The sequence below is a fragment of the Trematomus bernacchii genome, unplaced genomic scaffold (assembly GCF_902827165.1).
Source record: "Trematomus bernacchii unplaced genomic scaffold, fTreBer1.1, whole genome shotgun sequence".
In the NCBI taxonomy this organism is placed as follows: Eukaryota; Metazoa; Chordata; class Actinopteri; order Perciformes; family Nototheniidae; genus Trematomus; species Trematomus bernacchii.
This window is the reverse complement of record NW_022987720.1, coordinates 29,001,197-29,014,150: the sequence shown is the minus strand read 5'-3', so window position 1 is coordinate 29,014,150 and position 12,954 is coordinate 29,001,197. Positions and strand designations below refer to the sequence as shown.

At 42.8% G+C, this 12,954-nt stretch overlaps 1 protein-coding gene across 1 annotated transcript in view; it reads right to left on the bottom strand.

Annotated features, from left to right (window-relative positions):
* LOC117493653 (glutamate receptor ionotropic, NMDA 2B) overlaps positions 1-12,954 on the bottom strand; it is a 192,757-nt gene that overhangs the window by 142,749 nt on the left and 37,054 nt on the right. Inside the window, 1 exon segment of the mRNA XM_034144307.1 lies at positions 3,311-4,000. Coding sequence (XP_034000198.1) covers positions 3,311-4,000 — 690 coding nt within the window.

Here is a 12,954-nt window from a genome sequence, read left to right as displayed (position 1 = left end):
TTCTCGTTATATCCTTGTACACACACACACACACACACACACACACACACACACACACACACACACACACACACACACACACACACACACACACACACACACACACACACACACACACACACACACACACACACACACACACACACACACACACACACACACACACACACACACACACACACACACACACACACACACACCCTGGCGACCGGACATATTCTTCATAAAACTAATAATATGGCGTAAAAATCGGGCAGTTCGATGTGTTTTACCATAAGTAAGTATCTCGTGCGAACGAGAAAGTATATCGCGCGCACAAGTTAATGAAGCGTGGCCTTGTTTTATTTATTTTTCTCTCTATGAACCCTCCAGGGCTCCGTAGAAATCAAAGGGTTTTTTACTTTATTATAAGAAGATTTTTTGTAATTATTGGCACCAAGTCCGCCAATAATCCAATACTTAGCTAAAGCGTCTACAAAGCCACTGTCACAAAGAGCGGTTCAGAGGATCACCCTCTGTATAATGTGTGCTACAAAGTGCATATATGCTCATATGGAAGTATTCATATTGTGATTGCCCTCTGTATAATGTGCCCCACACACATGTTCGTATAGTGGTAATCAAACTGTGATTGCCCTCTGTATAATGTGCGCTAAACAGGGTATTTGCTCATATGTATTCATATTGTGATTGCCCTCTGTATAATGTGTGCTACTCAGGACAAATAATCTCTGCTGCTAAAACACTGCAACACTATCTGTTCCTACAGTGGTGATCCTGTCTTATCTCCCACTCCCGTGCAATTTCAAGAAACTTGCTAGCACATGGCTCTTCTTTTCTTTGCCTTTTCACCGCCCTGCGATTCATGGCTGGAACTACTGAAGGAAGACGAAGTCAAACATGGCACTTTTTCTTTTGTTCAACGTGTTAAGGCAGCCCTATATTTACTATATTTATGCTCAAAATACAATGAGCTGTTTTTGTGGAATGGGGTCCAGGCCCAGATTCCCAGGCGGTTGCAGATAAAGCGGCAGCAGATTGCTTTATCCCATTAGGCGAGGCCTTGTAAATAGACGCAGATCTAGCTCTCTGTTCTGGTGACATCTCCAGCTGATCCGTCACTGGCAGCGCACTGTTGGCACTTTGTCTGTCTGTCTGTCTGTCTGTCTGTCTGTTTGTGTGTCTGTCTGTGTCTGTCTGTGTGTGTGTCTGTCTGTCTGTCTGTCTGTTTGTGTGTCTGTCTGTGTCTGTCTGTGTGTGTCTGTGTGTGTCTGTGTGTGTTTGTGTGTCTGTCTGGCTGTCCGTCCGTCCGTGTTTGTGTGTCTGTCTGTCTGTCTGTCTGTTTGTGTGTCTGTCTGTGTCTGTCTGTGTCTGCCTGTGTCTGTCTGTGTGTGTTTGTGTGTCTGTCTGTCTGTCCGTCCGTCCGTGTTTGTGTGTCTGTCTGTCTGTCTGTCTGTTTGTGTGTCTGTCTGTGTCTGTCTGTGTGTGTTTGTGTGTGTTTGTGTGTCTGTCTGTCTGTCTGTCTGTCCGTAGGATGTCGGCAAAGGTGGGAAGTAGTGGAGTACAAATACTTTGTTACTGTACTTAAGTACATGTTTCTGGTATCAGTACTTTACTCCACTTCTTATTTTTCTGACGACTTTTTACTTTTACTTCTTACATTTTGAACCCAAATACCTGTACTTTCTACTTCTTACATTTTGAACCCAAATACCTGTACTTTCTACTTCTTACATTTTGAACACAAATACCTGTACTTTCTACTTCTTACATTTTGAACCCAAATACCTGTACTTTCTACTTCTTACATTTTGAACCCAAATACCTGTACTTTCTACTTGTTACATGTTGAACACAAATACCTGTACTTTCTACTTCTTACATTTTGAACACAAATACCTGTACTTTCTACTTCTTACATGTTGAACACAAATACCTGTACTTTCTACTTCTCACATTTTCCAAACAGGCTGGTTCCTTTAGTTTGAATGTGTGTTTGGTGGCGTGATCATTATTATTTAGAGTCATTGCGTGCCTATTGATTTGAACACGATCCGTGTATCCATCATTTCCTGGTCTTCTCTAAAGAAGAGGGACCAATGAAAACGTTGTCATGTTGCCGTTGTTCAGCATGGAAACATTCATTAGCTAACAATGACATTATTGTTCTATTAATATAAAGGGAGGTCAGGTACTCTTTAAAACAGCTGCTAGTTATGGGTACTTTTTACTGAAGTACATTTCAAAGCCCTCTTTACTTTTACTTGAGTAAAGAAGTTTAGTCAGTACTTTTACCAGAGTATTTTTAAACACGAGTATCTGTACTTCTACTTGAGTAAAGGATGTGTGTACTTTTGCCATCTCTGGATGTCGGTAGGGGATGAAAAGAGAAATCCTCTGTAGCAAAGCAGGAGGTTTTAGATACGCAGGGCAGGTTTAAAGCACATTGTCTGGCTTTTAAGCACTTTCTAGTGAGTCTGAACCTGTAACAGGGTTTTCTTTTGGCCGTAAACACAAAGCACAGCCCTGCTGAGCCTAACAAGCAGACCCTGTTAAACTCCACTAATTTGAGACAAAACAAGGGAGAAAATAAAAAGAGAGAGCGTATGCCAAAACACTGATACCATTTAGAAAATGAACAGCACTTAAAGCCGAGCAGCCGTCTTTAAAAATATCTTTCTTTGATGGAAAAAACCCAGCGCAGTGACGTCATCTCTCCGTGAGTGACAGATACAGCCAGGATTGACGACAGCGAGGTCCGTTTTAAACACCCACACACACTTCCTTTATTTAAGCATTTAATTTTAAGACCTTGAAATGGTGAGGTGTTTTTTTGACACTCCTTTTATAACTTTTTTTATGAATTGTGTTGAACCCCCCATTTATACATTGATTTGTTTGCCTTTCTGTCGGTGTCCCATAATGCAGATTGGATATTTTATGACAACTTGTACAGATTTAATGCAGAGTTTTCCCCTTTTCAATATCAGGGTTAACCCTAACCCTAACACGTTTCAGGCCTCTGCTGATTGGTCAAATTCCCCAATGGCGCGCTCTGTGGCGTAGAGGCATCTTCGCTGATTGGCTGGGAGAAAAACCACATGCTTCTCGACCTCACTGAGTCGCGGGGGGGAGGCCATGTTTGGTGTGTGAGGAAGTGACCAAATATGGTTCCTCGCCCGATAAAGGGTTACCATCATTGCTTTCAACATACCTAATACAGTCATGTGAAATATATTGACGTAATACATTTAATTAAAGTCAACGGTTCAGTTTTTTCACTGCCGTTTTCAAAGTAAGACCGTCTTACCTTGGCAGCCATGATCATGGACGACCCCCCGCGGACTCCCAGGATGGGGATGTGCGTCTGGGCCGAAATGAAGTCGAGGATTTGTGCGATGGCCTCCTGGTCGGTGTCGTCCCCGAACACCACGCCCTGCAGCCAGTGCTCCGTCATCAGGTCGCAGATGCTCTTGATGATGCTCTTGGGGTCCGTCTCGTTCATCGTCAGCACCTCCACGTTGGGCGCCATGTGGAGGAAGTCTTCTTTTTCCCGCCCTCCAGCCAGCGCCATCTCGCTAGAGTTCCCCACGAGCACCACGGCGATGCTGAGGCCACGCAGGATGTTGGGCAGCGCCATGTGGTGGGGAGGGGGCTGGGGGATTGGCACGTAATGGCTGCCACCACCACCTCCTCCCCCTCCTCCTCCTCCTCCTCCTCCCCCTCCACCTCCTCCCTTCTCTCTCCGGGAGTGGCAGGCCGGCGGCAGGTGGAGGAGGCAGAGCAGCAGGAGGAGGAGAGAGAGGCAGTGGGAGGGGGGGCGGTGGAGCGATGGAGGCGGGGGAGGAGGTGAGGAGGGTCCGATGTGCCTCTCTCGGTGCTGGGCGACTGAAGGGGTCGTCGTGGTGGAGGAGGGGGTGGAGGGACTGGATCGACCCCCGGGTGAGGAGGGGGTGCGGCAGCCGTAAACAGGCATGGTGGAGGAGTGGGAGAGTAATACCTGGAGAGAGAGGGAGAAAAAGATTTGATAAAGAAACTTAGCTCAGTTGAATACTCGATTCTGATTGGTCCATTTTCAAGATTTTTTTAAGATTCAAGGCTTTTATTGTCATGTGTACATAGCTACAGTGTAGTTATGACAATGAAAAGCTTAGGTCACAGGCTCCTCCAACAGTGCAACACAATAAAACAGTAAATAAAATAAAATATAATAGAAATAGTGCAGAATAGTCTATATACAAGTAATTGGAATATTGATATATATAAGTTGCAAACAGATGAAAGTTATGGATGTTCTTTCAAAAGTTCAGTGGACATTTCAGAGGTTATTAATACTCGATAACACACCGCTGCTAAGCAAAATAATGACCGTTGCTAAGCAGGATCAAGGGAGAGAAGGAAAGAGGTTAAAAGACTGGACGTCAGAGAAATCACCAGAAGAAGACAGACAGGAAGTAAACACTAACACGAACACGGTATGGGCTCTGTAGGGTTTAAGGACTATAACAGTTACAGTAAACATCAATCAGAGCTGCCGTTAAATCTTAAGTTACGTTGTTGTTGCTGAAGTTGGTGGGTTAGTGTGCAGCCCTTACATATAACACATAAAACAATTAAACACATTTAAAAGAAAACAGAGCAGTAATAAAATGTGCAGTGAAGCAGGGGAAGTCAACGTTATACAATAAATGTTGCAGAGAATGTTGTAAGTGACCAAATAAATGCATGAGTCTATACACATGTAAGATATAATAAGATAACCAAGAATATAATGTAAAATTAAATAGTGTACAATGAAAAGAAAATACTATTTATTGTGGGGGAGATGGAGAGAAGGAGATGGAGGTTTACATCGCTCCATGCAACATTGATTGAATAAAGTGAATTCCTGAGGGACTACATGCATCATATGAATCAGTGCATATCACTGTCAGTCCGCAGAAATGGGGCATTGTGGGTAGGGGAAGGAAGCACACACACACAGATGAGAGAAGAGGTCACACTTGACACACATAAATAGTGCATAAACGCACACACACAGATACATGTTGCGATGGCGTATAGTTTACCGCGCGGATCAATAATTCATGTGGAACGTTCTGAAGCAGCATTATGGTATGTATTATGGAGGATATAAACTCTCCCTCCAGATGAGAGGCTGGCGTCCTGACAAGGGGAGAGGAGAGAGGGGAGGAGGGGAGAGGAGAGAGGGGGGGAGGAAGTATTGGCAGGAATGCGAAAACGAGAGTGTGGTGAATTGTATCTTATGTATATATATATATTAACTTTTGGGGTCTTTGGGTAAAGTGAATGGATTCAATATTAGGTTTTGTTATGGAAGTCTAATATGGACCCTTCCTGGGGAAAATCTGAAGGGCCTCAATCTTTTTTTGACTACACTTAAAGAGGCCTTATAGTGTGTGTTGTGGTGCGTTCTATAGGTTTCAGTGCATGTAAATGGTCTGCAAAGGCTAAAATCTAAAAATGTCCAGAACATGATGCCATCAATATGTAACACTCGGGCTCTTATTGGCTAGCGCTCCAACACATTGTAGGTGATAAGGGGCTAAGGGGCGGGACATCTCTAAGCGGTTGACCAATCACAACAGAGCCGGCCAGCTAACCAATCAGAGCAGACTGGGCTCTGGTTTCAGACAGAGGGTGAAAAGAGGTGCTGTAGCACAGGCAGTATGAGAAAAATAAAGAGCATTTTGAACATTAAAGCATGGAGACATGTCCCAGTAGAGACACTACATACTGATATACACCTGAACATCAGCAGGAGAGAACTCTTTAAAGTAGAGACACTACATACTGATATACACCTGAACATCAGCAGGAGAGGACTCTTTAAAGTAGAGACACTACATACTGATATACACCTGAACATCAGCAGGAGAGGACTCTTTAAAGTAGAGACACTACATACTGATATACACCTGAACATCAGCAGGAGAGGACTCTTTAAAGTAGAGACACTACATACTGATATACACCTGAACATCAGCAGGAGAGGACTCTTTAAAGTAGAGACACTACATACTGATATACACCTGAACATCAGCAGGAGAGGACTCTTTAAAGTAGAGACACTACATACTGATATACACCTGAACATCAGCAGGAGAGGACTCTTTAAAGTAGAGACACTACATACTGATATACACCTGAACATCAGCAGGAGAGGACTCTTTAAAGTAGAGACACTACATACTGATATACACCTGAACATCAGCAGGAGAGGACTCTTTAAAGTAGAGACACTACATACTGATATACACCTGAACATCAGCAGGAGAGGACTCTTTAAAGTAGAGACACTACATACTGATATACACCTGAACATCAGCAGGAGAGGACTCTTTAAAGTAGAGACACTACATACTGATATGAAGCTGAAAATGAACAAAATACGTCCTCTCCATAATCTCCTTTGAACTCTGTTACACGTTGGATCTCCTTACTTCTATCTGATCAAAAGGCACACCTTAACTGCTTTCATCACACCTGACAACTGAAGGCACGTTCAGTTCTTAGATTCAGAGAGGAAGGGCAGAAAGCAGGAAACAACGCCAACTCTGTCTGACTGACAAACCGTCTGGACTGAGATGCCTGACACACACACCCGAGACGCACACAAACTGACTGACTGACGTCGAAATTGATTAAGTGATTGACGGCAGAAGCGCTCGGAGCGACTCTCAGGACTTTGATATGATACCCGCCCCCCTCCCTCACCCCTCGTTGGCCTAGTTTAGCACTTACAGCCGCTTGCTGTCCGTCCCTCCATCCTTTCACCTCCCTCCCACGTTCTACTTGACCATCTCTCTCTCTTTCTCCGACTTATTTATAGAGCGTTTTCATAATGGGGATGCAGAGGGGAAATGAGTGAGAGAGTTATGACGGCAGCGAGGAAGGACAGCAGCAACTCAGATAGAGACAAAGGGTTTGGGGAGTAACAGATTACATGTGATGGGATAAGGTATTCAGGATACCAAACATAACTGTAATTCCTTACAGTTCCTTTTACAGGCAAACAATGCTAGTGAAAAGCTAAACTAAACTTATGATGATTTCTCTTACGTCCAACACTCTGTCTTTTAACCTATGTCCTTCTGTCCCTTGATCCTCCTTAGCAACAGTCATTATTTTGCTTAGCAGCGGTGTGTTATCGAGTATTAATAACCTCTGAAATGTCCGAATTGACCAATCAGAATCGAGTATTCTAAATTCGAGTATATCAAATTAGGTTTCTTTTACAGAAATAAATCCTGTTTCTCTTTTCAGACAAGGAAACATTTGATATCTGCAACGTTTTTACCTGTATTAGATGATGGTGATCTGCTACACATGAATGCCTCTGACCAGTGCCTAAAGAGCTTGGATACTGTGTACCATTGAGCCTTACGTTTTATTACTGGATGTGGATATCGAGTACACCATTGCACTTTATATGCTGCTGCTAATTGGCCATCTTTGTCTACTCGCAGGCTTTCCCATTGGTTGGGTTTTATTTATAAATCTCTGCTTGGGTTGGTTCCCTCCTACATTTGCACATATATGTGACAAAGAGAAAGTCTATATGGCCTGCGCTCCCAAGATTTTAATCAGATGCTGGTTCCTAATGTAAGAACAAAACAGCTTTTAAATATGCTACTAGAAAGACTACAAATCCCAGAATGTCATTAACAATACACTCGTGTTACTCACTGAAACCTTGTAAACCAGGTCCCGCATGCTGGCTCTTACGGAACCGACTAACTCCCCTTGTGTGTATGTACAGCTCTCAACATGCCCAGACGTGATTTTCACCTCTTTTAATACTTTTCACCTCATTCTGAAAGAAAGAAGTGAAATGTGCCAACGTGACGGCCGTCTTGGTGTGTGGTGCGAGACGGGAGATGTAGTTCATTGAGCGGTTTCACACAAAAAAAAGTGTTACTTCAGTTTTACGACACATTTTTATTTGTTTGACTTGAAATTGACAAACATCATATGTGTAATTCGTGGCACAATTCAAACGGGATCGAAAGATAATCTTTCTCTCTCCATTGACTTCAATACATAATTTTTCCGAAATAAGGTCCCATGGAGCTCCCCCGGAAAGGGAGGGACTTCGCCTCTCTATGGGGGAATTCAGGTCCATCTTAAAGGACAGAGAACACGACACCATTGGTAGATGTGAGTGCTCGTATATCCAAAAATCGTTTTCAATTTTGCCAGTTTTGAATGATTTTTAACAGTTTGTTTTATTTCGCATATTGACGGGCTAATGTGCCATTTTATTTGTGTTTTACAGCTGTATTTGTCTGCCTGTCTTGTCTGTGTTTTATCTGTTGTAATTTCATTCATGTTGCCCTTCTTGGCCAGGTCACTCTTGGAAAAGAGATTTTAATCTCAATGAGTCTTTTACCTGGTTAAAGTGGACCTATCATGCTATATTTGAATAATATAGTGGAGGACCATACCTATATAAGGTATATTTATACGTTTTCTTTTTCAAAAAACAGATCATGCATTTTAGCTATGCCTCATTTCGCTCTATTTTGCTCTCCTCCACCCTGTCTTTGCATGCGCTGCAGCTGACCACGCCCCCCTGCAAAGGAGGGGGCCGAGTTACGAGCGTCGTGTTACCATGCTGTTACCATGCCACGGCAACCTCTCATTCCCCTGATAGGTCAGCTCCTCCGTCCTGACGTCAGAGAAATGTTCAAATCTGGATCAGTCTGTATCAGATCCGTTGCAGCCCCGTTTTTAGAGATTTGGGTATGGAGGAAAATAGAGAGGGTTGTGTTTTCTGACACTTGGTGAGTTCCCTGGAACACTGGGGACACATATTCATGTATAAAAGACGTACAAAAGTGCATTTTGCATGATAGGTCCCCTTTAAATAAAGGATATATATTCAACCAAGCCGTGTAATAAAATGTGTTGGAGCGCGTTAGTGTTACGTAGTGATGTCACGAGATTCCCGAACTTTGGGATTTTAGCCTTTGCAGACCATTTACATGCACACAAAGCTATAGAACACCTCTTTAAAGTAACCTTCCTAACCCATAAAACATTTTTTTTAAAACGCTTTTTGAGAAACAAATGTGTGTTTTCATCCAAATGTGTGGGAGGATATGTGTCAGAGTAGGTGTTAACTCCTCAGAGACACCCAGGACGTTGGTTAGTTCGGGGGTGTAGCTGCTCATAAAGTCGTTCTGAGTGGTGTATTGTGTGTACATCTGGAAGGTACAAAAGAAAAGAGCTAAAAACAATAGCCGCCACGCGAAGCTGACAGCTAAGAAGACAGTGAAATGACAGAGGGGAAGAAAGGAGATTGAGAGAGGGAGAAAGGCACGTATGCGCCGGAGATGACAGAACAACTTCTTCTGGGGAAACTAATTGCTGGAGGTTCGTCAGCTCTAATTACAGGTCCCTGTGTTAATAGTCAATTGCACACCACTCTCCGGGATGAAGAGGTGGGAGGGAAGGAATGAGGGAGGAGGGATGATGAGAGGCGACAGTAAAGAGGAAAGTGTGTGTGTGGGGGGGGGGGGGGGGGGAAGTGGGAGGATAGAGAGGAAGACCTTGGTGAGAAAAGACTAAGAGAAAAGAGAAAGAGGAAGAAATGATGAAGAGAGTCGTTGCAGATTGAGACGGAGAGAGATGCCCTCTTTGAATCTGGACTCTCTCTGGCAGCACTCTGTTTCCATGGCAACAATTAAAATAGGGCCCACATGCACACACATACAGTTGATGGACACAGAGATACACACACACACACACACCACCACACACACCACCACACACCACACACCACACACCACACACACACACACACACACACACACACACACACACACACACACACACACACACACACACACAGTTGATTGGCATAGAGATACACACACACATACACAGTTGATGGACACAGAGATACACATACACACACGCACACACACACACACACGCACACACACACATACACTTGATGGACACAGAGATATACACACACACGCACACACACGCACACATACACACACACACACACACACACACACACGCACACATACAGTTGATGGACACAGAGATATACACGCACACACGCACACACACACACACACAAACACGCACACATACACATACAGTTGATGGACACAGAGATATACACACACACACAAACACACACACACACACACACACACACACAGCAGCAGCAGCAGAAAACCCACACACACATTTTGTAATGAGCATTGATTGATAATGTAAAGGCAGTAATGTAAGCACTGGAGCTGCCGTGCATACATAAAGAGGGTGTGATTTATCGTCTTTCTTTCCAGCATATTAGCTTCTTTATTCAGGAGTTTAAACACAGGGAAACCTGCAAAAAAAAAAGGGTTATAATCCTTTACCAGCAAGTGGACGAGTACGCCTTCCTGTGTTTATAGCATTGTTTTCATTGTGTTCGTTTACAGCTGAAAATAAAAAGCCTAACAAAAGAAATGTGGAATAAATCTGTTGAACATGTCAGAGGCCGGTTGAGTAAACAGCCGAAACGGTTACGGTTGTTAACTTGTGTCTATATCTGTCACTTTATTTGTTCTCTTTCTCAAACTCTGAAGACAGAATAGGTGATTTAAGAACAATGAAGAGACTCAAAACAATGGAAAGACTAACAAAGAGACATTTAATACGATTTTGTTCGGTCTGAATGGAGACAGCGAGGTAAAGGGACTGTTTCTGTCAATGGAGTCTGGTGGCTTTGAGGAGAGTAAATTAATTGTTTGCTTTGCTTTGAATGACATTATAAAAGGCTTGCCTCTTATTAATGTATATGTGTATATATGTTAGACTGCTCTTTATTTTGTCTTTATCTGCGCTGTCCCTTCACTGAAACAATGTAAATACTCCCGCTGTAAGACGAATACAAAGATTTCTGATTCTGGTAAAGTCCCATGAGAGAAATGTATAATGATATTGGGGTATATAAATCAAATTTGACTTCTTTTGGTTATATATTCATCGGAAAAGGGGCAAAAATGTTGATGCATATCCAGGTGTCATTTATTAACCCTCCTGTTGTCTTCGGGTCAAATCTGACCAATTTTGCTACTTTCATCAATCATAACTTTTTTGTTTTACATTCGATTGCATTAAGGCTTTATGATATCCTTCACAGTAGACATTTGAACATGTAAAAATGCTGATTCCCACTTTCATTGAATTTTGGATGATTTAGTCAACTTTGATACACCCATGGTGTGACCGCCATAAAGAAAAGGAATTAGTAACCATCCGGATCAGATAAAACACACACACACACACACACACACACACACACACACACACACACACACACACACACACACACACAACACACACACACACACACACACACACACACACACACACACACACACACACACACACACACACACACACACACACACACACACACACACACACACACACACACACACACACACACACAACACCACACACACACACACACACACACACACACACACTCCAAAACAAATCATTCACTCGCTTCAGCAACACAACCTCTAGATGAGGCCAGAAAACAACATGTCAGATACAGCCGAGCGCCGACAGCTGCTCACACACAGTACCAGACATCTGTTTGAATATGCATATTTATATACAGTACATGCAGTATATAATGAAACAGTTAAATGCATGCACACAAGTATAAACATATGAATTGAACACACACTTATACACACACAGATCATTGTTATGGTTGATTAGCAGACCGTTTACATGCATAAAAACCTATATAACACACTACTGGAAAGGGAAAACCACAAAAAGTCGGATTTATATTCATAAAAAAATCTCTTATGTGCCCATCCCCCCACATGGATCACACCTGGCACACGCAATACATGTTCAGTGTGTGTTCTTTGTATATTTACTGCAGTTGTTCATGTATACCAGTAGTCTGATACAATATGTACAGTTTGAAAGGGTGTTAAATGAAATGTGGTGATGATTAATGGTTTTTGTGTTAATGTAATAGCAGTTAAAACAGGACCGGTCAAATTTGACCGCGAACACCAAAGTAAGGGGGGGGGGGGGGGAACGAAGACAATAGGAGGGTTAAATCACTGCCAATGAGAGCTTCAGATATATACAGAAAAAAGACCATAAAAAAATAGTTGATTGGTTGTTTTGAAGACTTTCCTCTTTGGTACAGCGTACAGTTAGGACGGGCTTTAAACTCCCTTTTAAACATCCTCATGGACCCTTCATTTTATGGAATTTTAATTAATGTACTCTAACTGTATTTGTGTCATTGTGTTATGTACCCATTCATTGGTATTTTCACATTTATCTTGTCATTTGACTATATTCTCAGATATGTTTGTTGTTTTTACATTGTCATTCGTGTTTGTTGATTTGTGAAGCCCTCTGAGACAAATGTGATTTGTGATATTGGGGCTATATAAATACATTTGAATTTAATTGAGTTGAATTATTTTGGGTCACCAGTGCCTGTATTCAAGTGACAGTATTGAAAGGGGGAGACAGAGGGGGTGAGATGCAACAAATAGACCCAGGCGGGATTCGAACCAGGGTCCTCTGAACGGTAATCTAGCCACAGTCCATACTACAGCCCGTATGTGTTTTTTTGTCCAGTGGGAAAAGAGCTTTACACACGGAGTCCTCTCAAGCACAGATTAGCATATAGAGACACATCTTACACATGGACACACAAACACTGAACACACACACACTTCCCCTCACACACAGTCGCCTGCAGCTGCACACACACCCCGGGGTTTATTAGCCAATGATCATCCGGTGAGATGAGGCCATTAAAGAAGTCCCACAGTGAGCGAAAGCATGGAGAAACACAAAAGGCGTGTTTCAAACTACAGATTACACCAGCGAGGTTACGACACTAAATGACCCCCGCTTCCCCCTTAGCTCACCGCC